The sequence below is a fragment of the Podarcis pityusensis genome, assembly GCF_964106645.2.
Source record: "Podarcis pityusensis genome assembly, chromosome: 15".
Lineage (NCBI taxonomy): Eukaryota > Metazoa > Chordata > Lepidosauria > Squamata > Lacertidae > Podarcis > Podarcis pityusensis.
In genome coordinates, this window is record NC_138040.1 from 15,435,333 (window position 1) to 15,461,832 (window position 26,500).

The 26,500-nt window shown below is 46.9% G+C and overlaps 2 protein-coding genes across 3 annotated transcripts; both read right to left on the reverse strand.

The window, feature by feature from the left end:
* Positions 1-315: 315 nt before the first annotated feature.
* PHKG1 (phosphorylase kinase catalytic subunit gamma 1) lies at positions 316-16,408 on the reverse strand. 2 transcript variants are annotated; one of them, XM_080983853.1, is made up of 10 exons: positions 16,068-16,408; positions 13,577-13,712; positions 12,394-12,569; positions 8,970-9,024; positions 7,926-7,991; positions 6,462-6,625; positions 5,126-5,216; positions 4,585-4,738; positions 3,196-3,321; positions 316-1,967 (listed from the first exon to the last, which is right to left on the reverse strand). In XM_080983853.1, the coding sequence occupies exons 2-10, from the start codon at positions 13,657-13,659 to the stop codon at positions 1,716-1,718; spliced, it is 1,167 nt and encodes a 388-aa protein (XP_080839979.1). In that variant the 5' UTR covers positions 13,660-13,712; positions 16,068-16,408; the 3' UTR covers positions 316-1,715. The 2 variants fall into 2 exon arrangements, with proteins under 2 accessions (XP_080839979.1, XP_080839978.1); XM_080983852.1 differs by lacking the exons at positions 13,577-13,712; positions 16,068-16,408 and adding an exon at positions 13,031-13,380.
* Positions 16,409-18,808: 2,400 nt separating this feature from the next.
* On the reverse strand, positions 18,809-26,403 carry CHCHD2 (coiled-coil-helix-coiled-coil-helix domain containing 2). Its single transcript, XM_080984168.1, has 4 exons — positions 26,243-26,403; positions 23,014-23,254; positions 21,355-21,508; positions 18,809-19,118 (listed from the first exon to the last, which is right to left on the reverse strand). The coding sequence occupies exons 1-4, from the start codon at positions 26,290-26,292 to the stop codon at positions 19,108-19,110; spliced, it is 456 nt and encodes a 151-aa protein (XP_080840294.1). The 5' UTR covers positions 26,293-26,403; the 3' UTR covers positions 18,809-19,107.
* Between the last annotated feature and the right edge of the window lie 97 nt (positions 26,404-26,500).

Below are 26,500 nucleotides of genomic sequence, written 5' to 3' on the forward strand. Positions count from 1 at the left end.
GCTTGGCTTCCAGACCCTTCGTCATCTGGGTCACCCTTCCCTGCAAATGTTCCAGAGAGGTTGATGGGAGTTTGAGTCCAGCCACGTCCAGAGGGTACCAGATTGTGGGAGGCTGAGCTGCAGAACACTGCAGAATAAACGGATTATAACTTGGAAGCGCACAGAGGCGCCTGTTTTATCATAGGATTCTAGAGTTGGAAGGAGACCAAATGGTCCTCTAGTCGAACCCCCTGCTATATGAAGAACCCTGTAGACGTCGCTAAGCAAGTGATTCGATGAAGCAAGATGTCGCTGTGCAATGAACAAAAGTCCACATCCAATAAATAAAGCACATTTATTCATTCTTAAATCAATCCCTCCCCTAGAAAACCAATCCATTCCCTTCCGTGTGTGCAGCTGTAATAAATAGTCATAATAAATAATTTCACACCCCTGAGCTATTGGGCTGATGCTGTATGTAGCGGGAAGTGTGGGGAACATCCCTAGCCCTCCAGATGTTGTTGAAGTGCAACTCCCATCAGCCCTGACCATTGGTTGTGCTTGCTAGGGCTGATGGGAGTTGTAGCTCATCAGCACCTTTTCTAAGGCTTGCTGGACACTCACTTTGCCACTGGGCATCACAATACAGACATGAAGCAGCAGTTGTGTTCCAGAGTCCATGGCAGGCCAACCAGAGGAGGCAAAGACCTCCCTCCTGGTCCAGCATCCGTGTTTCCAACGCTGGCTGCACAGACGCCTTCAGGAACACGAGAAGCCGAACTTGAAAGCAAGAGGCAACCCCAACTCCCCCTGCCCAATCCCATTGTTTGTGCCCTATGATCTGGTATTCTGAGGTATACAGCCTCTGACACTGGAGGTTCCATGTTTATCTCTTGCCACTCACAGCTCCTGGAAAACCCCATGCATTTGTCTAGTCTTAAAAGATTTCTTGGGGCAGCAAATTCAATATTTCTAACAGGTTTAAGGGCCTTGGGACTCCTTTCCATACAGCAGCTTCTCTGCCTCATTTAAGCAGCCATACACTGGGGGTGAAAAGAAGCTTGCTTCACCTGTTGAGTTTCTCCAGAGGCCCTGTTGAATTTTTTCCTGCCATGCACTCCTTTTTACGTTGCATGGAGATGACCCTTCAGTGGCTGGAGTTTACCGCTTCAAAATTGTTAACAGAATCAGAATTGTGAGCTGGAAGGGGCCACAAGGGTTATCGAGTTCAAGCCCCTGCAATGCAGGAATATTCGATGCCTGCATTTAATTTCTGAGTATATATCGCCTTGCATATTTTTGTCCGCCACTCTTAGGATGGGGCTGGTTAGAGATTTAAACAATGTCCCACCCTACCCCCCCAGTCCAGGAAGAAAAACCAGACAAAATTCTGCAAGTTTCTAGAGCACTACTATACTGTTATAATTTTGGTGTGTCTCAGACTGTGTAATTAAGGAAAGTATATATAATGAGAGCATGTGGTATAGTGGTTAGATTGCCAGACTAAGACTGGGTTCAAATCTCCACCCCAGCTCAGCCATAAAGTTCTCTGGAGATTGCTCACCCTAGCCTACCTCACAGGGTTGCAGGGAAGATAAAAATGGTGAGCAGGAAGTGTTGCTGAGCTCCATGGAGAAAAGGCAATATGAGTTGTTTTTTTTAAAGTAAATAATAAAGTTTTGCTTTAGTTGTTAACATGCTGGGAGGCTTCGCCTGACCACCGAGCGTGCTGGAACTCAGAACAACTCTTCCTCGGCTGCCAAGCTGAACAGAACAGCCTTGGGAGTGTTTTCAAAGAGAGCAGCCCGGTTCTGGGCTTCACCCTTCTTCACCCAGTGCCCATAGATCCGGAAGGCGCAAGCGTCGATCAGTTTGCGGACAGGCTTCAGGCTGTAGGGGTCCCGCTGCAGCACGTCCCTGGTGATGGGCTTGACGTTGCGGTAGTTGAGGTAGATGCGGACCGATGCCAGGACAGTCAAGCAGATGACCTGGAGAAGGAGATGGAACATGTTTAGAAACTCAGTGACGAGGGCTGCAGGCTGATAAAATGAAAGGACAGCACAGTTAAACTGCGGAACTCACTTCTGCAGGAGGCAGTGACGGCCACCAAATTGGATGGCTTTAAAAGAGGATTCGGGACGCGGGTGGCGCTGTGGGTTAAACCACAGAGCCTAGGACTTGCCGATCAGAAGGTTGGCGGTTCGAATCCCTGCGACGGGGTGAGCTCCCGTTGCTCAGTCCCTGCTCCTGCCAACCTAGCAGTTCGAAAGCACGTCAAAGTGCAAGTAGATAAATAGGTTCCGCTCCGGCGGGAAGGTAAACAGCGTTTCTGTGTGCTGCTCTGGTTCACCAGAAAAAGCTTAGTCATGCTGGCCACATGACCCGGAAGTTGTACGCCGGCTCCCTCGGCCAATAAAGCGAGATGAGCACCGCAACCCCAGAGTCAGCCACGACTGGACCTAATGGTCAGGGGTCCCTTCACCTTTACCTAAGAGGATTAGACAAATTCATGGCGGAGGAGAGAGCTATTGATGACTACTAGCCACGATGGCTATGCTCTGCCTCCACAGTCAGAGGCAGCAATGCTTCTGAATACCAATTTCTGGAAGGAGGGTAGTATGCTCTTGTGCTTGGATCCTTCTTGTGGGTTTCCCAGAAGCGGCACCTGGATTGGCCACTGAGAGCAGGATGCTGGACTAGCTGGGCTGTTGGCCTCATCCAGCAGTCCCTTATGTTTAGGGAGCATTTCATTGACTCATCGCCTGTCTTTTGACTGAGGAATCTATATCAATTTAACTGCTTTGAAATGATCTTCAGTATCAATAATTGACTTTTGGGAGGGGGAAACCTGTTTATGTCAGGCCCAGCTTCTACAGAGGACATCTGTACTAGGTTTAGACCAGTCTTCCCCAAGCTGCAGTCACCAGCTGTTTTGGACTCTCAACTCCCATCAGCCTCAGCCAGCACAGCTTTATGATGCCTGGGGAAATGAGAGTTAAGTGATAAAAAGTACGAGGAGCATCCAGTGCACAGCAGGCCATGTCATAAAATTTCAGCATTGGAAAGGATCCCAAGGGTCATATTCAACCCCCAGCAATGCAATAATCACAGCTAAAGAAGGGGGAAAGGACTGCAATTCTACGGTGAAAGGCAACATCTGGGAGTCAGACACTGGGCCAGGTGAGCCCCCCAGCAGGACCTGGCTAACTCCCTTACCCTGAATTTCCGGAAGGGGCTGAAGTGTCGGACCTCCTCCACGACATACTGCTGGAAGAAGGGGTGGGCGAGGGCGTCTTCCACGGTGTAGCGGTGTTGCGGCTTCACCACCAAGAAGTGGGCGATCTGTACGCAGAGGAAGAAGAGCTGGGGTTGGGCCGCAGAAAGGCTTCAGGGGCTGCTAAAGCACAAACTGGGGCCCGGACAGTTTGCCATCTGCCCTGCGCCAGTCAGAGCTCACCAGGCGCAGATCATGGCCTGGCACATACCTAGCAATCAAATTCTCTTCTCTTCTTTTGCTTGCCTGATTATAAATTGTTCAGGCCTTGAATGAGGGGTCACCCATGAGTTTTAGAGACAGTGGACCCTTTCAGACTGTCTCTGTTTTCAAGGGGGATTCAATTGCACCCCAGAAAATTCAGGTGATGTAGTTAAAGGTCTGGCATTATGAGTGTGGAAGAGGAATAAAAACTCAATTCAGTTTCTGCACCCTGTTTGTAATTGTTCTGACCTCTGTCCTTTGAGTTGTCTTTTCTTCCTGAGAGTCAGGAGGCCTGGTAAGTGAATATAGGAAGCTACCTATACTGAAAATAAAGGAAGATTCTCATCCTCTTGATTCTAAACAAAGGGCCAATTTAAATAGGAAGCTGCTTATATAGTCAGGCCATCTAGCAGCGCCAGATATAGGGTGGTGTGGGCGGTTCCCCCACATGGGGCACCAAGCCAAGGGGGCTAATAATATAAGTACCTACTCCCAAGTACAAAAAGGAATTATTGTGAAAATAAGAAATATATGGGCAAGGGGCCCACCAAATGTTTTCCTTGCTCAGGACACCATGTTACCAAAGTCTGTCCCTGCATCTAGCTCAGTATTGTCTACACTGACTGGCAGTGGCTCTTTGGGTTTCAGAAGGGGGGCGTTCCCCACCCTATGGAGATGAACCTGAAACTTTCTGCATGCAACAAATATGCCCCACCACTGAGCTACAGCCCCTTCTGCTTAAACAACAAAATATTATACTTTAAATCTGTTGTTCACAGAAACTTAGGAAGCTGCCTTATATGCAGCCAGGCCATTGGGTCCACCTTGCTCACTATCGTCTGCACCAGGCTTCCTCAACCTTGGCCCTCCAGATGTTTTGAGACTACAATTCCTATCATCCCTGACCACTGGTCCAGCTAGCTAGGGATCATGGGAGTTGTAGGCCAGAAACATCTGGAGGGCCGAGGTTGAGGAAGCCTGGTCTACGCTGAATGGCTGCAGCTCTCCAGGTAGAGGGGCCCTACCTGGAGATAGTGTGGGTTGAAGCTGGGGCCTTGTGCATGCCAAGCAGATGCTCTGCCACGGAGCTATGGCCCTTCTGCCCTCCCTCTTGAAACACCACCCACCAGGTCCTTGACGGTGTCCGACTGATCGTCCCACTCCGGGGAGCCGAACTTGTAGTCCCCGTTCATGATCATCCTCAGCATCAGCATCTGCTTCCGGTGCCAGAACGGAGGGGATCCTGCCAGCAAGGTGTACATGATGACCCCGGTGCTCCACCTGAAACAAGCAATCCCACCCCCATAATTAAATGCATCTGCGCCTGAGCCGTGCATAATGTAAAGCAGATGCAATGCGCACCGAGAGTCACACAGAATGAAGGATGGATGAAGACAGAAGTGTTGGGTAATTCCAATAGTGTGCCGGTGGGTGGATAACAAGGAGGGAGCCAGTCTGGCCTCTTTGGGGAGGGAATGCTGCAATCTGGGAGCAGCCACGGAGAAGGCTCTCTCATGGGTCACCACCAGCTGTGCTTCTGATGCTGATGGGATCAAGAGAAGGTGCTTCCCTGAGTACCTGAGCACCCAGGTAGGTTCCTCGAGGGGTTTGTGATCTTTTAGGTAAGTCTGCTCCCCCACCCCATGATGATATATTGGTTCTGCTTACATGTCAACTTCCTTCCCATAACCTGGATGGTCTGGATCCATGGAACATTCTAGTATTTCGGGAGCCAAGTAGCCAGGAGTTCCACAGATCTCTGCAAAGAAAAGGAATAAAAAGCTAAATACTTGTTAAAAGTAATATCAGTTAGTATTAATTATTATTAAAATCCTGCTAAACCCATTGGCTCAAAGCAAGTTAAGAACCTAAGAAGAGCCTGTTGGATCGGGGCAAGACCTATCTAGTTCAGCATCCTGTTCTCACAGTGGCCAACCGGATGCGTGTGGGAAACATGCCAGTTTCAGGATTTTTTGTCTAGACAGATGCTGCAGGACTGTATGATTCTGGGCTTGTAAAATGGGGAAGGGCTTTGACTCATGGTTTGCACAGTGAGGTTTTCCAGGCTCAATCTACAGCACCTCTAGGTAAGTGTTTGGAAAAGACCCCTGTCTGAAACCCTGGCTGGCCAGTGCGCACAGTACTAAACTAGATGGACTCAGTATAGAGCAGGGATGGGGAACTTCTGGCCTTGGAGCAGAAAGCGTTTCTTAGAACTAAGGCTGTAGGAAGGAATTTATTTCTGCTCCGCTCTCTACACAGCATGCAACACTGTTTCCCTTCTACTGCAGTTCACCTTCTGGCAAAAACTACATTATTCATCTCTTAGCAATGGCAAAATTTTACCTAATTTCACGCCATTCATTTCAGGGCAAAGGAACACAATGCAAATTAGCGGGAAATTCATCAACAATACATGGTTTGGGGGCAGAAAACAGCAACAGGGAACACCAATAATGTTTGTTGGATTTGTTCCCATTCTGGACACAAGATGAATAAAACAAACATGCAGCAATTTCCCTCAGAGTTCTCTGGCCTCCCTTAGGAGCTGTGCCATAACTTTGAACTTTTCTCTTTCCAGGCTGTGACACTTTAGGATTTACAGTTTCTATTCTTTGTTTTCTTTCTGTCTGTCACGTTTGCACTTTATTTTTGTTAACAAATCAAATAATAATATAAAACCTTTTGCTTGCTTGGGTACAATGGTGAATGTGTGTGTGTGTTTAAGTTTCCATATTGTACCAAGGTAAGAGTCCCACCCACTTGCTCCACCCACTTTTGCTCCACCTACTTTTTGCCTCTGGTCCCACCCACTCCAGCCAGTGGCCCCCTGGTGGTTTTCCTGTAAGGGAATGTGGCCCTTGTGTTGAAAAAGGTTCCCACCCCTGATATGGAGCAGCTTCCTAAGTTCCTACTTTTTTTTTTAGGGGGCAAGGGTTAGAATGCAGTCTCCACCATCAGCACCCCACAGTTTCTTATCTTTGCCATAAGCCCGCCATGTCACCTTTGAGCTTTTCGTCTCTGTGCAGCTGACAGGAGAAGCCAAAGTCGGTCAGTTTGATGTTCATGTCATCGTCCAGAAGGATGTTCTCTGGCTTGAGATCCCTGTGGACAATGTTCATGCTGTGGAGATACTGGATGACTTCCAGGAGAGCACGCATGATCTTCCTGCAAGGAGAGGGAGCGGACGCTTCTTAGCAAAAGGAAACCATCCAAAGGAGAAGATGGGCACCCCTGTTCTTTATTGCTTTGCTGGAAGTATGTAGATGCATGGATGGATAGATCAGGGGATCCTGTCCGGTACCCTCCAGATGTTGCTGGAATCTCCCATCATCCCTGACCATTGGCCATACTGGCTGGGCCTGATGAAGTCCAGCAACATCTGGAGGGCACCACATTGCCTAACCCAGAGAGAAAGAGAAACATAAACAATTCAATATTTTAGTGTGGCAGCACCAACAATTTGGAACTCCCTACCTATTAACATCAGGCAGGTGCCTTCAATGTACTCTTTTTATGCACCTTCTTAAAACATTGATTAGATAACCCTAATTTGTTCAGAAAGCTGGCACGAGTTTAATCTGTTTTTAGTCCATTGTTATTTTACCTTTTCAAAAGTCTTAAATTATTGTTAATTCTTCTTATTGGTAATTTTATTGTTTTATCTATTTTTGCAAATCACTCTGAGGTTTGTTTGTTTTTTGTACCACCAAGTGGCGTATAAATTTTATGAAATAACTTAAATAAATATATATACACAGGCTACAAAAAGTGAGGCTAGAGGGAAATGAAATGCACCCTAAATTGATAATGAGAAACAGATAAAGTTGCTATTGTAGTATACTTCTCTTGTCTTTTTATCAATTTTTTTTTTACAATTGTATAATTATAACACAGAAATAGAAATATAAGGCTGTCACCACACAGCCCCATAGGAGGATTTGTAGTGCTAGATTTGCATGAAGTCGAGGTGGGGAGCAAAAAGAGAAGGCAGGTTTTAAAATGGTGGCTTTCAACAACAGGAGAGATTTGAATAAAGTAAGGATGGAGGGACATGAGATGCTCTGAGGAGATGGGGGAGTTGGCAAGCAATGTGAGCAGGGAAGCAGCCCCCACCCACAGTTGTTGGTGATAACACAGAGATCCTGGCATTCCAGGGAACAACCCTTTCTAATCAATCCTGTCCAAAGATTAATTCACAGGACACTTGTATTCAGAGCAAATCTGTTCTCTCTCTCAGGCTCAGACCCAGACTTCTTATTACAGCGGTTCGTGTCTCTAGAAAACCCAACTCCCAATATTTTGCCATGCTCTGGTGCGAGCAAAAAACCAGACCTGGGGTGCAGAGGCAGGGGGATAGGTTGACAACTCTAATCAAGCCTCACAACAGCCCTGTGTGGTAGGCCAGTATTATCCCCTATTTTGCCTCTGTAGGGTAGTTGAAACAGAGAGGGCTGAAATGGCTTACCTGGTTTCCTTCTCACTTAAGGTCACCTTCTCTGTGAGGTAATCAAAAAGCTCCCCTCTCTTCATTCTAAGTTGAGGGAGGGGAAACAAAATTACATCAAAAATAAGCTAAATAAGAAGCAAAGGGCATTAGCTGATGTGGGGAAGGTTGAAGGCTTCACAACTCCTCTTTCCCTTTTTACAGATCAAACAGCACTCCTAAAACTTCCAATGTATACTTCAACTGTATACAACTCCAAATCTCAGGGTTTTGGGGTGGGTTTTTTTTAAGCCTCTAGTCCTCATGGTTCAAAAGATAAGCTTGGTCAGAAATGGGGATATGGCCTAGTAAGATCTCAGCCAGGAGACGGACCAAGAAGAATTCCACAGGTCAGGATACATATTTAAAGCACTCATGGGAATCAGAATTTCTTCCAGAAGATACATTTGGATAAATTCTAATGACTGTATCATTATGAATGAATTATGGTATATGCTTTGACAGATAATAGATATGTGAAGAGAAGTAAGAAAAAGTGTGTCTGAAAAGGATGTTAGGAGAATTTGCTTACTCAGAGTGCATTAAAAATGTATCAAGAATGTTTGTGCAGGAAAAACTCTGGTTAAAGCAGCCACCACACCAGCTATTACACAAGTGTGGGGCGGCTAAAAATAGACCCCCAAGGATCTGTGACAGCAGCAGAGACCTTAGCAAAGGTTATGGGGAAATCTGAGCCAGCCCCACAACAGAGAGGCGGAGAGACGAACAGCTGCTCCCTTCATGCCATGGGAACTTTTATCGTTGACCATTGCGAGAAGCAAGAGGCTTGGCTTAATGAACCTTTGCTCTGATCCAGCAGGGATCTTCTTAGATTTCAAAACAGGTGACCCACTAATATGGTGACTCGAGCCTGTATGCAGGCGAGTAGCTGCATTTTTCACTAGCTGAAATGCTCCCCAAACCATTTCCAAACATTATATTGTTTGTAAGCCTCAACCTGGATGCCCATGGCAAAATCTCGCTCTTTCAGTATGATGTGTTGGTTAAAAAAACACCAGTACTTACAGGTCAAACACCAGGAAGAAGAACGTGTTGGATTCAAAGCTGTCCTTCAGCTGGACTGCAAAAGAAAAGATGGTATTCTTAGCAATGTGGGATCACCTCTGAAGCACTCACCACCTCCACAAAATCTGGACTTGAAAGCTGAACTGGGCTGGGAGGGCTCTGGACAGCTCTTTTTACAAACTGTTCTATACCACTCTAACGTTGATGATGTCTTTCCTTCAAGATATCCTAGGAACTGTAGTTAAAAATCAGTGCGGATATCTGTGCAAGATCAACCGGGGAAGCTGGTTATTATCATTTCTGACCCAGTGTAAATTAAACTTTTAAAAGCTGGCATCACTAGATCAGGTCCATTCGTTTTGTTGTATTAGTTAAACTAAATAGCTTTAATTGGATTTTGAATAAATGTGCAATTCATTGTTTTGAATTTTATTGTGATGGCCTGAAAAGGTTTGGGAAACTCTGGTCTAGATCACTTTACTGGCTCTGGCCCAGATATGAGACTGGGAAGGTCCTTCCTGCCCCCTGCTTTCCAAGGCCATTTCATTGGAGATCCCTGAGCAACGGTCCATTGTACTTCAGCTCCTGCTCTCCCTCACCTGTCACCTGGGGCCAGCCCCACCACCAGACTGGTCATGTGACCTCCTGGGGTTGATGGGAGTTTGAGTCCAGCCTCATCCAGAAGACCACAAAGCATAATTGTCCCCCAAGGATTGAGGCCCCTGATGTCTAAAAGACCCCTTTTTCCCCTACAGACCCTCTCAGGTGTTAAGCTCTGCAGAGGGGACCCTAAGAGATATGGGGAATGACAGCCTTTTGTCAATACCTCCCTTGCAGGGGGCACACAAAGAAGGGCCTTGAATGATAAGCTGTTGCTCTGGGTTGGTTCATAGGAGGAGAGGTGGTCCTGGAGTTACTGGGGTCCTGAATTGTAGAAGGCTTTATAGCTCAAAACCAGCACTTTGAATCAAGCCAGGAAATGAATTGGTAGCTTGCCATCTCGCTGCTGAAGTCGGCACCTGCTGTAATTTCCAAACCATCTTCAAAGGCAGCCCTACATATTATGCTATCTGTGGTAGCCCCTAGATCGGGAAACTCCCTCCCCACAGATGTGCATCTAAGCACCTTCACTGTAGAACAGATTATAATTGTCACACACCTCACGGTGAACGGCAGGTATGAAATAATTTAAATTAAATTAAAATGGTGCATAAATAGCACATTGGGAGAGATGTGATCATATAAGGAAAGCAATAGATAAATTCCACTGTGATGCCTGTAAAATGTTGAAATGTATGTTTGTTTTAAAATCCTTCGTGGATGGCATGACTCAGGCAGGGTGACTCAGCAAAGTCAGTCTGGGACATTTGGGCTGCCTGAGGCAAAAGGCAAGGTTGTTTCATGTACAGAAGCTGACTGGACTGGCAGTTAAAACTTATTTTAACACTGGCAATGGGATGGATGCATAGCTGTAAACTTTTCCCTTTTCTTGCGAGGAATCCTATTCAGAATAAGGGAATTTCCCTTTAAAAAAGCGAAAAGTTGACAGCTATGGGTGGATGTCTCCGCCACACCTGAGGCCAACAAGCTAGTGATGGCAGAGGGAGACTGGGGGCCAGGGGCAAGGATAGGTCGTATGTTATACAGAATGTTTGCTGGCTGCTTAATGGTAGGCCCCATAGCTCAAGGACGTTAGCATACCCTCCAACATTTTGAAGCCAAAATCCAGGACGCCATCTTCCTGTTTTCCATCACACAAACCCAGCGGCCATTTTGGTTGCCTTGACCTCATGTGATTCATGCTGTGGTGCTGTCCCCCAACCCCCAATGCACTTTTTTTGGGGCACAGGAATATAGGAAGCTGCCATATATCTCTTGCAGACTATTGACCTAGGTGAGTACTGTCAACACTGACTGTCTGTGGCATTCCAGGGTTTCATAAATTGAGTCTGGAGATGCTGTCAAGGATTGAACCCAGGATCTTCTGCATGCAGAGCAGATGCTCTGCCACTGAACTACGGCCCTTTCCCAAAGAATAAAGCATGATTCTAGTCCTCATTGTTCTGATTTGAATAAGAAGATAGAAACAGTCTTATATTCACTCAGGCTATTGGTCTACCTAGCTCTGCAATATCTACAATGTGTGGGTCATTCTTATCCCTACCTGGAATTGCCGCCAGGGATTGAAACTGCTGCCTTCTGCATGCAAAGCAGATGCAGTAACTGAGAAATTGCTGCCATTTCATACTAATGAAAAGCTACCCCTGATCTCTCTGCCTCTAGGTGGTTCTGGCCCTGGAACCAACCAATCCTCTGCTTGGCTGATCCACTGTGAACCTGTCTAGGAAATCTTCCAAGGCAGAGGCTGTCAACCCCTTGCTGTCAAAACTCCTTGGAATCAGCTCTGGAATTACAAATGGGTCCCAGAAACACATTAGGCACCTCTTTACAAATGCCATGAGGCAAAGAGCGGATAGCAAGAAGAGGGAAGCCTTTTCCTGGGAGTGCCTGGTCCTCCTTAAGTTATAGCCTGTGTGTTACAGTAATGCTGATTCATCAGCACATCAAAAATATGATAGCTGGGGCCATGTGGGGATCTCGCAGGGGCTGGATTTAAAGCAGGGGGGTGTCAAATGAGAACACCATCTATTACAAGGAGGAAAACCATGTCCACCATTGCGAATGAGCAAGGAAAGCAGAACGAGGAGGTTTTTTTTTTGTGGCATGGAAATTTTACTCTCTCGGCACTGCAAATGTCACACAAGGAATCGAGACGCTGCCACACAGGTGTTTATAACAAGATCCCAGACCAGATTTCCCCCCCATCGTTCCTCACACCCATCAATTCATAATTTTCCAAATGCAATTTCTATTCTCATCAAAACATTTTGCACATATGTTTGATTTTACTTAAGTTGCATTGTTTTTATTTTATTTGTTATTCTTGCATGTCAATGAGGTGTGGGTTCTTCTTAAAATTGGAAAAAGGGAAGAAGATGACATTTCAGGGAAATGGGTGGGGTGCCGGAGTTTTTGTCGCATTTATGTTTGAGGAGATGGAGAAGGATTTCTGTGAGGGTTCTCTCTTCCATTCCTCAAACCCAGCTTGTGGGCTTCCCAAAATGGGCTGGCCACTGTGAGAACAGAACGCTGGGCCAAATGGGTCCCTCTGGCCTGATCCAGCAGCCAGGCTCTCCTTATGTTGTTACCCAGAGCATTTGAAACAGCAGCACATTTATCCTGAGAAATGGCGGGACGCAGGGTTCAGAATCATAAAGACAAAGCAAATCCACAGGCATGATCTCGAGGTCTAGGTCCTTCACTTCAGTGAAAATAACAGCCAGCAGACTCCATTTTTTGCCTCCACCCCCCAATTCATAGCTGTTGTTCCGTCAGAACTTTCTGGAACCAAAGCCTGACTTACTAACGTTTGGGTGTCCAGACACCTTCTGGAGTATGTCAATTTCTTTCAGAGTGGCGTCCCTCAACTCCTTGACTTCTTCTGGAGACAGATTCCCAGCTGTGATATCTATGATTTTCACTGCATATTCTTCTCTTGTAACTTTATGAATGCAGCGCCGGACAACGCTGCTCACTCCCCTGGAAGGGCAGAGCAGACAAAAGAGGTTTAAGGCAAGAATTAAACCCTATATCTACACTCTATCTACAAATATATAGATACTAGGGCCAGTGTGGTGTAGTTGTTAGAGTGTCAAACTAAAATCTGAGAAAACAGGGTTCAAATCCCACTCCATCCTCAACCAAGAAGCTCACTGGATGCCCATGGGGCCATCCACTGCCCCTCCCGGCCTAGCCCACCTCCCAGGGTTGTTGTGGGGACTAATTCAGGAGGGGAGGGGGAGAACTATGTGCTATGCCATCTCCTTGGAGAAAATGCAATGAAAAAATCAATCCTAATATTACTACATTTGTGTCCTCCTTTTCCTTCAAGGAACTCAATGACAACCATGGGAGGTAGGCTAGGCTGAGAGACAGTGACTGGCCCCCAAGGCCATCCACTTTCAAGTGGGGATTTTGAACCTTTTTGTATTATGCCATACCCTCCAAAGCAGCCATGTTGTGCTATAACCCCTGCCCGCAGCTGCCATTTTGTGTTATGGCACACACTCCCATGGCAGCCATTTTGCATTATGCCCTGCCACAGGCAGCCATTTTGTTACTGGCACTTTCTCAAATTGCCAACCGGTCCAAAAAAAGGTGATTGGCAGGATCAATAGGAGTCCCTTGCACCTGTCAAAGTGGCTGGCCCAGGAATGGGGGAACTCAGGATTGGGCCAATCAGCCAGATCAAGCCCTCCACCCCATGCTATGAAAGATAATATAGTGCATCAACAGCTATAGGCCATGGTGGCTGGATGGAACCTCCATGTCCAATAGCAGTATACTTGAGAACTACAGTTGCTAGAAATAGGACTCTTGTGCTATGTGTGTGTGTGTGTGTGTGTGTGCGCGCGTGTTATATTGTCCTGGCAAAAGCTTTCCAATTGCCACAACTAGTTGATTTGACATCCATATTCTGGTTCTGAGGGACATGCAGCGTATTAACCAGCAAGATTAGTCCCATATATTTCATTTTATTTCATTACCTCCCCAGGATTTCCTTTGGCTCATATTTCTCATAAAATTCCCCAGACGTATGGCTGTCCGGCACTTCTTCAGTCTTGGTCATCTTGGCCTGATTTCCAGCAACCTTCTAGAGGTTTACTTCAAGATGACTAAAAGCTGTAAAGAAACAAACAAGCAAAAACACCCACAGGAAATTAGCTGTCTTCTCCAATATATACCAAATCTTATTGCAGGAGAGGGGATCCAGATGGCCTGGCAGTCAATTGCGGCCCTCTACACTTCTCTAACTGGCCCTCAGGACTCTTCCCAATCCACACACCCCCTTCACAGGCCATGCCCCTCAACAGCAGTAATCTGCATCCTCCTCAGGTGTTTTTGCCCGACTGGGATGTGCCCTTGAACTCCGATCATGGCACTTGCCTTACCTGGACAGTGGACAGAGAAAGGGTATGTGTAAAAAATTGCCTGCTTAAAAAGTTAAAATTCAGATTCCTTGCTCTGCCCACTATTGCCACTGGCCCAGCGCACCACAGGGCTGTGGCCCTCAAAAAGTTGCTCAGAAGGGAATGTGGCCCTTGGACTGAAAATAGGTTTTTATTTCAACTTTATTATCAAAAACTCCTTGTGTTGATCTTGTATTATTTTGTTGTCACTGCTTGTTTTTTCCATTGTGTGTATAGTCTGTTTTTGTTGCTAGATACAATTTCCAAAAAAAGGTCCCCCATTCCTGACATGGGATGTTGCCCAACGTTAGTCAAATCCACAGTATCCTGAAGGTGCAGTTAGTGCAAAATACTACAGCACAATTGCTGACAGGAGTGGGGTCTTGTCAGCATTTAACGCCTGTGCTCTAAGATCTGTACTGGTTGCCGATTTGTTCCCAAGCCAAGATAAAGGTATTACAATTAGTATACAAAGCCCTTTGCAGCATGCAATATTGCCTTATCCTATATACAAGCCCACTAGACTTCTTCCATCTGCGGAATTGGCATTATTACACATGCTAGGTTGGCATAATTGGCATAATTACACATTACGTTTTTGCAATAAATCAACCTTCTGGTGTGTGGCACCCACACTTTGGAACTCCCTGCCAATTGACACCAGGCAGGTGACTTCACTGCACCCTTTTTGGCACTTACTAAAATGTTTTAGTTTAGGCAAGTCTATCCAGACATGCAGAATGTTGGTGTATGTTTTAATTGGATTGTTTGTTTATTAAAATGTTTTCAATAGCTTCAATAGCTGATAATTTTATTGTTGTTGTTTTTTTAACTGCTTTGAGGTCTATACCAACTTATCTTGCAGTAATAGGATTGTGTCAAATTGGCCATAGCTGTCAACGTTTCCCTTTTTCTTAATAGGATTCCGCGCAAGAAAAGGGAAAAGTTGACAGCTATGAAATTGGCTTGTAGTTCCCCTTGAAGTCTATGGGACGAATGAAGCCAGTGAAAGCCATAGTAGTGCAGTGGTAGTGCCGTTTTGGACTAGGACCTGGGAGAAACCGGGTTCAAATCCCCACTTAGCCATGAAGCTCCCTGGGTGACCCTTGGGGGTCACTTGCTGCCCCTTAGCCTAACCTTCCTCACAGGGTTGTTGTAGGGATTGAGGAGAGGGAGGACCACGTACACCACCTTGAGCTCCTTGAAAGAAAAAGGTGGGATATAATTGCAATAAACAAAAATACATACATCTGAAATCTCATTGGTTTCAATGGGCTCAGCCTTCTATGGGAAAGGAGGGAATCTTCATTCTGTGGGCTCACCATCTTCCTGTTCCTCACCCTTCTCATGCCCTGATCCCCCATACAATTAGACTTGCTTAAAAACAAACAAGCCATTAGTGACAAGTGAAGCTTTAAAAAAGCCTGTGGTCACAACTGAACGGCACAGAAGGGGAGGGTTAACCTTCCCCTCATTTTGTGCTGTGACACAAAATCACACCCCCACCCGCAATTGTGGCATGAGGCATCAAAATAGCCTGCCATTGGCTCTGACAGCCCAGTCCACCTCAGGACACAATCCTTGGAGGCATGTGCAGAGTGCAAGCCTCTCATTCCTCTGATACCCACGCAGGCAGCTCATATGCATTTGGGTTTTAAAGCAAGCAGCTTTGAGAGCTTCAGGATCAAAAGTCTGACCTCAGTTCCAGATGTCTTGGGGACTAACTGTGATTTCCGAGCAGCGAGGAAAAAGCCACACTCTGGACAAGCTGTGCTCTGCTTTAGTTCAAGCTGAACCCAAGTGCAAATTCAGCTCTGCTTCCAGGCATACTCAGCCCCCCCCAACAAACACATTGTCTTAGAAAGTAATCATTACACCTGCATAAACGTAGGATGGTCTCCAACTAAGCCCTACTCAGAGTAGGCCCCCTGGAATTAATGGGGCCGTGTATATCATGCCCATCATTTTCAGGGAAGGCTGTCCTGAGTATAAGAAATGCCTTGTCCCCCCTCCTTAAATCTCTTTGCTGAACAGGAACAATTTCTGGATGAAGTAAACTGGTACTCACCATTATCTTCCTTTCTCTCAAACTGTTCACTTAATCCGGCCTTAGGAAATGCCTTGTGAGAAAATCCGGCAGGCAACTCCAGAAACAAATTGCCTCGATTATGTTGAGGCTACTACAAACCAGCCTTCTGCATTCTCTGTTAATTTGCTGTGGGCGCCGTTCCGCCCCTGCGGGAACACCAATGCCCAAAATAAAAATGGTCATGCAATCTGGGAGCTGGTCCAGCCCTCCAGTTTGAGCATGCTGAACTGCTGGAGTGTTTATTTAGGAGTGACCCTGCTTTGAGGTGAAGGAGCAGCTCAGCAGAGGCAACAACACTCTCTTTGAGTTGCTGGAGTGACACTGAACAGGGTGGTCAAATCCTCACCTCTAAAAGGATACTGTAGAGTTGGAAAAGGCTCAGGAAAGGACAACTTGATCATTCATCATGGGGATGACGTGGGTCCCTTAGAAGATTTTGCAGCATTGGGACTTTTTTTAGTTTAGAGGAGACATGATAGAGGTGTGTAAAGTTACACATGGCATTGAGAAAGTGGGTTGAGAAAAGTTTTTCTTCGTCTCTCATAAGACTAGAACTCAAGGGCATTTAATGAAGCTGAGTATTTCATAAATGAAAGTTCATGCAGAGCATAGCTAAACTATGGTACTTGCTCCCACACGAGGCAGTGATGGCCCCAACCGAGTTGCTGGAAGCCACAGCACAGTTTGTGTGCTTGGATCCTGCTAGTGGGTTTTCTGCAGGCACCTGGTTGGCCACTGTGAGAACAAGATGCTGGACTGGATGGGCCATTGGGAAGGCTTTTCTCACATTCCTAGAGGGTCACCCCAAGGAGAGAATTTGGCACACAAGGTAAGCTGGGCGATGCACACTGAGATAGCCAATGATCAAATCTGGGACCATAGGGACTCACATTCAGAAAAACTTCTGAAGAAAACAAAACTGGACCCAAATCACATTCAACCAATACACACATCTTATTGACTCGTCTAGTTTTTCTTTTTGCACATTTAAATATTGCCTTTCTTCTGCCAGGTGGCATCCAGGTCATCATCCAGGCACTGACCGGACCCCAAGCTACATGTAGCAGTAAAAAACCCCCAAGGTGGCGCAGAGCTACATTTTGTTATTTCATGGTCCTCCACACTTCTGGGTGAGAGATGCAGAATGTCTCCCTTCAGTCTTTACTAGCAATTATTGAGTGCCTAGCTATGTAGCTTCCAAAGGGGGCAGTGGAATTACCTGGGGGTGCTAAGAGGCAAGTGTGGGGCAGGGGTGTGTGTGGCGGCAATAGAGGTGTAAGCGACTATCAGACTTCAAAAAGTTAGCATCACTGGATCCAGTTCATCCATGTTATCAACTTAGAACTTAAGTTTTAATTGGATTTTGAATAAAGGTGCAATCACTGCTGTTTTGAATTTTATCGTTATCTGCTTTGGCGGGTTATGCAAACAGCTATTCTAAATCGTGCTTTTTATAGGGTAGGGTACACTTGGGGCGAGTTTATGGAATGCAAGGGGGCGGTGGCTTGAAAGTTTGGGAACCACAAGTCTTTTAGTTGCATCATATTCTACACGATGTAGCCACTGGTGTCAAGGCAGCCTTGCAGGAACAATATGGCTGTATCGATTTCAGTAGTGCTCACTCCCATAAACAATGAGCAGAAATAGCCACGTGGAATTTGCCAATAAGGAGGCTCATGCATGACAAGCATGTACAGAGGGGTTGTGCCCGGGCAGCTGGTATCGCGTTGTAAGATAGCTCATGGCTAGTCCTGGGCACTGCTGGGCAGAATGGCCCGTTGCCCCACCTGCTTCTCCAACCCCCTTTTAAAACTGCACTGTGTTCAGCCAACCATAGAATCATAGAATAGAATCATAGAGTTGAAAGAGACCACAAGGGCCATCGAGTCCAACCCCCTGCCAATATTACCATTGTATTACCATTGCAGCCTACAAACAGCCATTCATGGCAGTTACATAACCCTGGCTGCAGCCCAGAGAACAGGCCCTACCTTGGCTCACAGGCAGAGATTTATTTCATTTTCATAGCCTGCTGTTCCTTTTTGGAAGGATGCCCACTTTAATTTGCACTTGCTTCCATCTTCAAATAAGGCCTCTGCACACATAGAGGGCGAGTGTGCAGAAAGGGGCTATATATTTGGCTCCCCCACACCAATGTTTAACTCCTCTCTCATCTCTACAGATTCTGGAGTAGAACTCCTCCTCCAAGCATGAAGGCTTTCTGCATGACTGAGAGATCTGGGAGATCAGGGCTGTATATAAACCAGGCAGGAAGCTCCCCCTCGTGGAGAAGACACCCCGTTGCAGTTCTTACACTCCATGCAGAGCAGTTTTTGGTCAAGCCCCTTTTCACCACTCCTCCGAGACATGTTCACCACCACTTGGCACAGTGCTGGCATCAAGACACTCAGCTGCAGCTGACTGTCATTACTTTCTTTCATCAATTTGTTTGAGCTGCAGAATTTGGATTCCCACCCAGCGATACTCTGCTTCCTGTATTGCAGAGGGCTGGGCTGCATGATCCCTTGGATCCCTTCCAACTCTACAATGCTATGCTTATATTCTACCGTGACACTGAACAGCATTGGGGAAAGGATGCCATTCATTATACAGAGGGAAAATGGAGACTGCCAGCGATGCCACCACCTTCTGTTTCCCAGCTCAGCCTTACTCATCAGAGATCCATGATGTGAGCTACAGAACAGGCACTTCAAAACATGTTTTCTAGAGAGAAATTGACTTTTATTCAGAGGTGCATACTGGTAAATGCAAGCAGGGGACGATCACAATCCTAGCATTCTGTGTGTCTTATCTCTCCCCACGCAACAGATGTCCCACACTCTTGCCAGAAGCATCCTTCCTGCTGTAAAAAGCATTCCAGGTTTCCTTCCTCGGGAGACGGACAAGTGGCCACACATGAAGGAATGCCAGGCAGCTTTTAAGATGTTAAAAGAAGAAAGAGTTTCACTAGCGACATGTCATTCAACGAGGAGGGATGAGATTCATCTCGCAGAGCTCGTTAGGCTAAACCTGTGTATTTGAAAGAGAAAAAGAGAGAGGAAAGGAAACTGATTACTATCAAGACACACATAAAAGCCAAATATTCAGAAGAGGTCTTGCTGTGTCCAGCAGACCCCTGGCTTCTTAATGTGTCCTCCAAAGACTGCTTCTGCCCCCTCCCCAGCCACCCCAAGCCCCTAATAACATTTCTGATTTTTCCACAAGAACCTAAACACAATCCACCTTGCTGAAATGGAGCTTCAGAGCAGTATTATTCTATTTTCCGGCATGGTGGTGGTGGTGAAGTAGGTAGGAGAGTTCATGAATTTCAGTACAGAACCTGCATATCAGAAAAGGGGCCCAGGATGGAACCCATCTAACGCAAATATACTGGTGTGGCCTTATTTGTAGATCAGCCTTCGCTAACCCAGCACCTTCCAGATGCACTGCTAATGGAAGCTAGGTCCTAAAACATCAGGAGGGCACACATTTCAGATTATAGGAAGTGTCTGTTCCCCACACCTCAGAGTCTGGTGCTCTGAAAGCAAACAAACTGGAAAACCAGCTCCTTCAACTGATCTGGCATCAACCATTAATGAGAAACTGCCACAGAGGGAGAGGTGGGAGGCAGGTCTCATTCCATCAGCCCTGCTGGAAAAACTGGTTCCACTGAACTCTTCCTGTCCCTGAACTGCTTTGACAACAGCTAGTTCATGATAAGCACCGCCTTTTAACTTCAAAAATTGGTGGCTGAGCTGGGCTCCCCCTCCTTCTTTCCTCCTCATCCATTTTTCCTTTTGTGCTGTGATTTTTAGACCATTAAGCAAGTGTACAGGAACTGTCTTGTTTGCCTTTGTGGCTGATACAGGGTACAGTGGTGCCTTGCAAGACGAAATTAATCTGTTCTGCGAGTCTCTTCGTCTTGCGGTTTTTTCGTCTTGCGAAGCACGGCTATTAGCGGCTACAGGTATAAACTCGTTCCCGCAACTGCAAGCCTCGACCCCTAGGGAGCATCTGGCCATTGCATAAGTCTCGTCCGGCATCTTAAGCAGTCCCTCCTGATGCGCTTACATAACACAAGCCCCGACCGCCGCCATCCCAGCGACCCCGGAAGATAAGATCTGCAGCAAGCACCCTGCACCTCCGATCCCAGGGCGCGCTCAGCCAAAGCGTCCCCGGACACCTGTCCTGCCGCGCCTTTGCGCAGCGCTCTGCAGAGCGGAGTGATGAGCCCGGCCGATCGCACGCAGGGCAAGCGGCGGCGAAGGCGGAGAGAGCGAGGCCCAGAGGGAGGAGTCTCCGGCAACGCCATTGACGGCCCTGCCGCAGCTCCGGGTCCTGGAGCCCTCCAGCTGCCGACTGCCTTTATTTTGCTGCAGGAGCCTCCTCTGCACCGGGATTCTCGTGCGCTCCCTCCGTCTCTCCATGCCTTTTAGGTGAGTGGCGTGCTCGGGCTGACTTTGGACGACCCACAGCGGGGCTTCCCTCGGCTGCGTGACCGGAGCTCGCCTTTGCGGTCACTTTGAGAAAAAGGAAAAAAAACTCGCAAGAAGTTTCGTCTTGCGAAGCAAGCCCATAGGGAAAATCGTCTTGCGAAGCGACGCAAAAACCGAAAAACCCTTTCGTCTTGCGCGTTTTTCGTTTTGCGAGGCATTCGTCTTGCGGGGCACCACTGTATAAATAAAGTTGTGTCTATGCACCAATATTTCACCTGGGTACAATGCACCCAATAAAGAGGACCTAATCCAAGACTGTGGAGCAACAACCCTCCCCCATAATCTGTGTGAGGCTCCCTCAAACCCTCCCCAGCAGAATCTTAGGGCAGGAGAGGAGGTGGCACTGAATACAACCCCGTGTCAAAACAGCTTCAGTGTGATTGGGAGAACGAAGCCTGTCTGGGATCCCACTTTGGTTCAAAGAAATCACAGCGCCTATTCAGAGGCCATATATTCTGCCAGGAATTGCAGTATATACTTTTACTGCAAAGTATATTAGCAGCTATCTAAAACATGTACAAAGGACAAGGACTAAAATAGCACACAATTATGCAAGTCAGTTTTGTATTACTCTCTCATTTGCTCTATACTGACTGGTACAGCTCCTTGTTCTCTCTCCCTCAACCGGCTTAAGGTTTACCTGGCAGGGTCTGGAAGAACCAGAAGCACCTCCTCAAAAGTGTTACACTGGCTCGAGACCCCTCAGCCCTGATCAATTGCAGCATCCAACATTTGCTCAGACCTCCGGGGAGGCCAAAGGAGCTACGCACCATTTGCAAACCGGCATTGCTTCAGCACCTCGCTAAACCCCTCGCACAGCTTCAAGTCGGCCTGGTTCTGGGCGCACTCCAGGAACTGCTTCATCTCGTACTGGCAAGGCGTGAACTGCGACTGCTGCATCGCAGGCTGGGCTGTCTGAGGCTCCTGAGGAGGAACAGTAGCACAATTAAGATGGGAAAATGTTTTTTAAAAGATTACATTTGCTAAGAACCCCACCCGCCTTCAACAATGTTTTCAGGGTGCCAGAGTATGGTGGCTCCCCAGCAGAAAGGGGAGGCATCAACAGGCACAGCAGCATCCTCATTCCAAACTGGAGGACAAAATTTCCAAATCTCAGGGGTGCCAATAATTTTCCTTCCTAGTCAGTTGGCTAAATCCTCCAGTTAATAAGGACCGCCAACACTTTTTATACCTTATGCATTCAGAATTAGCTTTCAATGTTTGTTGATTACATTTTCACCTTAAGTCCAACGATACCATGCTGTTGTACATGGTTCTCTCTCTCCCCCCCCCCCCATTTTACCCTTACAAACAACCCTGTGAAGTAGGCCTGGCCCAAGATCATCGAGGTTCCATGGCCAAGTGGGGATTTGAACTGTGGTCTCACAGGTGATAGCCCAACCCTCTGATCCAGGGGTGCACAACCTGTGGCCCTTCAGATGTTTCTGGAGAGCATAGCCAATGATCAGGGATGGTGGGAGTTGTAGTCCAGAAACACCACACTGGCACTTATATGCTGCTAATACAACTGAGGTCCAAGGGAGGGGGGAGTGCTATAAAATGATTCCTTCTCATGATGCCCAGCTGGCTTGTTAGTTGGATTTCTGTATTCAGTTCTGTCAGGTGTCAAGGTTATTTTATGTATTATTTCAAATTTCTAACCAATCCTTTCTCCCCAAAGGAAATCCAGGGTGTCTCACAGTAATAACATGACCCACAAAAAATTAGAATAGCACTATAAAATACTGCTGAAAGCAGTAGTGTGAAAAGGTTCATAAAAACTATTGTCCAAATTCTTGGATAAATAAGAAAGCCTTTACGTTTGTCTTCCTGAATGCAGGGCACTGCCTGATCTTCACTGGGAGGCAGTTCCGTAGTTGGGATGCCACCACCAAGAATGAAATTTTGGATTCTTTGTGCAATTCCTACTTGTAGGAGACCATAAGCAGCGTCTTCTTCCCAGGTAACAATGTTCTTACTGGTGAAGGCACCCTTTCAAGTACTTGGGTCCCAAGAGGCTTAAGGCTTTGTACACTCATACTAACATCATCAAATGGGTGTGATTCATCAATACACAACTGCACATTATCTAGTCTCTTGACTTTCAGAACTGATGCAAATCCATAACTATACCAGATACAAATATATGCTTTACTCCTGGATTGGCAGGTGCTCAAATGGAACACACGTTGCATGTATTCTTTTGTTCTTGAAAAGCTTTTGTTAAGTTGCATCCTGCCAGCAAGGCTCACTCATAAGCCATGTCTGAGCCGACTTCTTTGACTTGAGGGGAGGAGGCACAGCTCTGCCCTCATCACCTATCAGCCCAGAAAACTTGACATGGGTTTCATCAGCCAGGAGAATTCTGTATGGCTCAAGGTGCACCTAAAAAGCTCAGATAAACAAAAATATATCATTTTCTCTCTCACCTGGTAAGTGATGTCGGGCCTTGCCGCTTCAGAGCTTCCACCTCCAAACCCTCCGGTCATGGCGTGCCCCAGAGTGTGCCCCACAGCAGAGCCCACGGCCACGCCAGCAGCAGTGGTGGCCATCTGGGCCATTAGGCCAGGCTGCCTGGGGGCAGGAGAAGCCACTGCAGAGGCAGGGGCAGGGGCTGGAACAGGGGCATGAGAAGCTGGTGGTGGAGCAGACCTCATAGGAGGCGCACGGCTGCAAAGGCAGGAGAAGAAACACATTGAAAAGCAATCCTGGATGCAAACATTTGTTACAGCGGCCCAGTGTGGGATATTTTTTATTTATTCTGCCTGTGTTTATTTATTTGACTTCTTACCAGTCCTTCAGCATAAGGTCCCCTGATGCATTTCGAAAATACAATCATGCAAGTAAAAATAAACAAGTATAGCAATTACAAACCAAAGTCCAGACTTTCCTCCAACCTGGTCCCCCCTCCAGAGGGGGTGGGGGATGCTGATTCTAGGGATTTGCTGCCTCAGTTTAACTTTAACACATCTCCCTACAGCATGGTCTGAAGCCACCTGATGCAGCCATTTTGCTGAAATCAGAGCTGTTATGTGAAAAATGCTCAGGAACAATGACTTGGAAAGCAGTACATATGTACCTTTCTCCTGAACGCTGATCCTTTGAATGCTTTGAGGGTAAGAAAAATACCCTCCTATACTCTCCTTGAAGAATGTTGAGCCCCAACAATTGGGGCTATGCTTCCTCACCACCTATGTTCACATGAACACCACCTACATCAGCCTTGAACCTTTCCCCTCCTCCCCCATATGTTGCTGAACTACAACTCCCATCAGCCCCAGCAAGCATGGACAATGACTGGCGATAACAGAAGTTGTAGCTCAGCAACATCTGGGGGAGGAGGAGAAAGGTTCAAGGCTGATGTAGGTGGCGTTCACACACACCTGATACATAAGCTTTCATGGGCAACTAGCTTTCCAGCCCACACACTTGTACCTGCAAGCAGGCTAGTTCCTGGTCGATAGTGCTACTGTTCAGAGAAGAGTTGCTAAAATGCCCCTGATGCAAGAATCCAAACTTTCTAAATCTTTGCATGCACAACCTTCTTGCCCACCTTTATCCCCAAAGAATATAGCCCTCACTTTCCACCAAAGAATGCAGCATTAAACATATTACGTACTAAGAGCTAAATTGGAAGCTGGGCGTCAACACAAAACATTACAAAACTGAATTGGTCCTTAAACTGGCTAAACATTCACAGAGGAAGACACAGCCTCTTATGAAACCTGCCTTGTACACAGAGGGAGTGAAACATGATACTGCTGATCTTTGGTCAGAGCTGGTAGAGAGCCAGTCTGGAGCAGAAGTGGGGGACCTGTGGCCCTTCAGATGCTGCTGGACTACATCTCCCTGTATCCCTGACCACATTGGCTAGGGCTGATGTGAGTTGGGAATCCAGCATCCATCTCTACCTGCCCCAAATTTGAAGGTGGGATGGGATCCTGGTTTTTGCAACATTTGGATTTTGCAACTGAAACATAGTCTCTTTGGTGACTGACTGCCTGCCAGTCTAGTGACCTGTCTGATGGAACAATGTGGTTTTTTATACTTCTGTGGTAAGCGATGTATACATTTAATAAACCTATCCCAGTAAAGCTGGGATAATGGACTGGGGTAGTACGGCATAAGACTCTTAATCTCAGGGTCATGGGTTTGAAATTCATGTTGTGGTTGGACTAGATGACCCTCGTGGTGCCTTCCACCTTTACAATTCTGTCTAAGCTGCTTGGAAGGAAGCAGCAACCACATTCTAGCCTCTTTTGGTGGTAAGTAAAGGCCAACTTGTAAACTTAGATTTACAGACTTGATGTACATAATAATAAGAAAGGCAAAACCAACTGTCACTGCTTTTGCAGTTCCAAAGTCTGGTCACAGCCACCCTATGCATTTTAAGCACTCGGGTACTCTTAGTAGCACCCTGAACAAGCTACAGTTCTCAGAATTATCAACGACTGCTAAAAGCGGTCTAAAAGTGCTTTACATGTCTGTTGTGGAAGTCCCGCATTCGCAGTGCTTTACCAATGCAATGTGGATCCCTCTCTTAGTCAGAACTTTTGTTCAATAGAACGCCAAGGTTTTTACTTGCTCAACTGCCGGCTCCTTGACCCAACAATTTCACTCCACGAACTTCAACTGTTACTCCTTCCCCAAACTGAACCTGCCCCCTTACCCACCTCTTCCATTTCTGCTTGTGATCTGCCCCTCCTCAGCTCTCACTTTCTCTGGCCACACCTCAGAGACCTCTGCCTTACCCCTAGGCAAGAACCAGGCCCAGTGAGGTCAGCCCTTGCCTAAGGTAAGCCAATTAGTACTTTTCCAGCTTTAGCATCAACTTGCTGTCTGAATAGAAACTCTTAATCCCAGAAGCACCAAAGCAGTGCTGGCTTTTACAGCACATGGTCTTCTAGAATATTCCTCCTGTGGAATATTCTAGAAGGTCACAGTCCAGTCCATCCAAATCATTTGGCATCCTTCAGTTGTGGTGGGAGCACTGTACGCTGTGAGGTTTCTGAAGTTAAGCATTTGATAAACAGGACTCTCATTTAGACCCCTAAGTCACATTCAGCCTATTTACAAAGAAGGATGCAAACGTAACACCAGAAATAAGCTCTGATTTACAGATCCATAACACAACTTCCATTCCACAAGTGAAATGCAAGGCACGTATTATACTTGGCAACCCACCGATCTGTCTCTTCATCTTCCATCACCTCCACTGTATTGCTGTAATCCTCACCCGAACTTGCCACATCCGCATGGAGACTTTGGATTCCCCCATCCCATCCCTTTCCACCAGCATCTGCTCCTAACATGAGATTACAACTCTCTCTCACTCTTTATTAATAAAGGGTAGAGACTCCCCGCTTACTACTACACGTGGCAGGGAGATAATAACCCCCCTTAATACAGCTGCCCCCTGCAATCTCCAACATCGCCTTTGTTTTGATCCCCCCCTTCATCACCCCAAGTTTTATGGCATTTCCCTAATATCTCTCTCCCCCCCCCCCATCTCCACTGAGTTGGCAGCGCTGGGGGCGAAATTAGGAGGCCATAGAGGCGTCACGTGGCTCCCTCCTGCAATGAATATCTCCAACCACACCTCCCCCTCTCGACCCTTCCCAGATCACCCTCACAAATCGCCTCGTCCCGCCCCCTTACCTGGCAGGGGGCGCCATCCGGGACGTTCTGCTCCTGCTTCCCCTCGGCATGGTGGCGACAATAATAAAAGCGGCTCTCGAGTTGCTGTTGCTGCAGCTGCTCTCTCTCAAGGGCTCCGCAGTCCGGCCTTTTTCTACTTCCGCTTCCGGCTCTTTCTCTAGTTCTCTTTCAAGGTCACCGCTAGAGGTCGCCTGTCTCCCGCACTACGCATGCGCAAATCATTCGTACTGACGACGGGGTGGCGATGGCCGAGAACGA

What these genes read in the sequence shown, in the direction of transcription:
- PHKG1 (XM_080983852.1), bottom strand. Translation starts at nt 13,119, where the DNA reads ATGCAAAATGGCTGCCATGGGAGTGTGTGCCATAACACAAAATGGCAG. An exon ending in GTCTGGACACCCAAACGTTA is followed by an intron (nt 9,025 to 12,393) that starts GTAAGTCAGGCT and finishes TTTCTTTTGCAG; the next exon opens with TCCAGCTGAAGGACAGCTTT. An exon ending in TTAAGTGAGAAGGAAACCAG is followed by an intron (nt 6,626 to 7,925) that starts GTAAGCCATTTC and finishes CTCTCCTTGCAG; the next exon opens with GAAGATCATGCGTGCTCTCC.
- CHCHD2 (XM_080984168.1), bottom strand. Translation starts at nt 26,292, where the DNA reads ATGCCGAGGGGAAGCAGGAGCAGAACGTCCCGGATGGCGCCCCCTGCC. An exon ending in CGGATGGCGCCCCCTGCCAG is followed by an intron (nt 23,255 to 26,242) that starts GTAAGGGGGCGG and finishes CTGCCTTTGCAG; the next exon opens with CCGTGCGCCTCCTATGAGGT. An exon ending in GGCCCGACATCACTTACCAG is followed by an intron (nt 21,509 to 23,013) that starts GTGAGAGAGAAA and finishes GTTCCTCCTCAG; the next exon opens with GAGCCTCAGACAGCCCAGCC.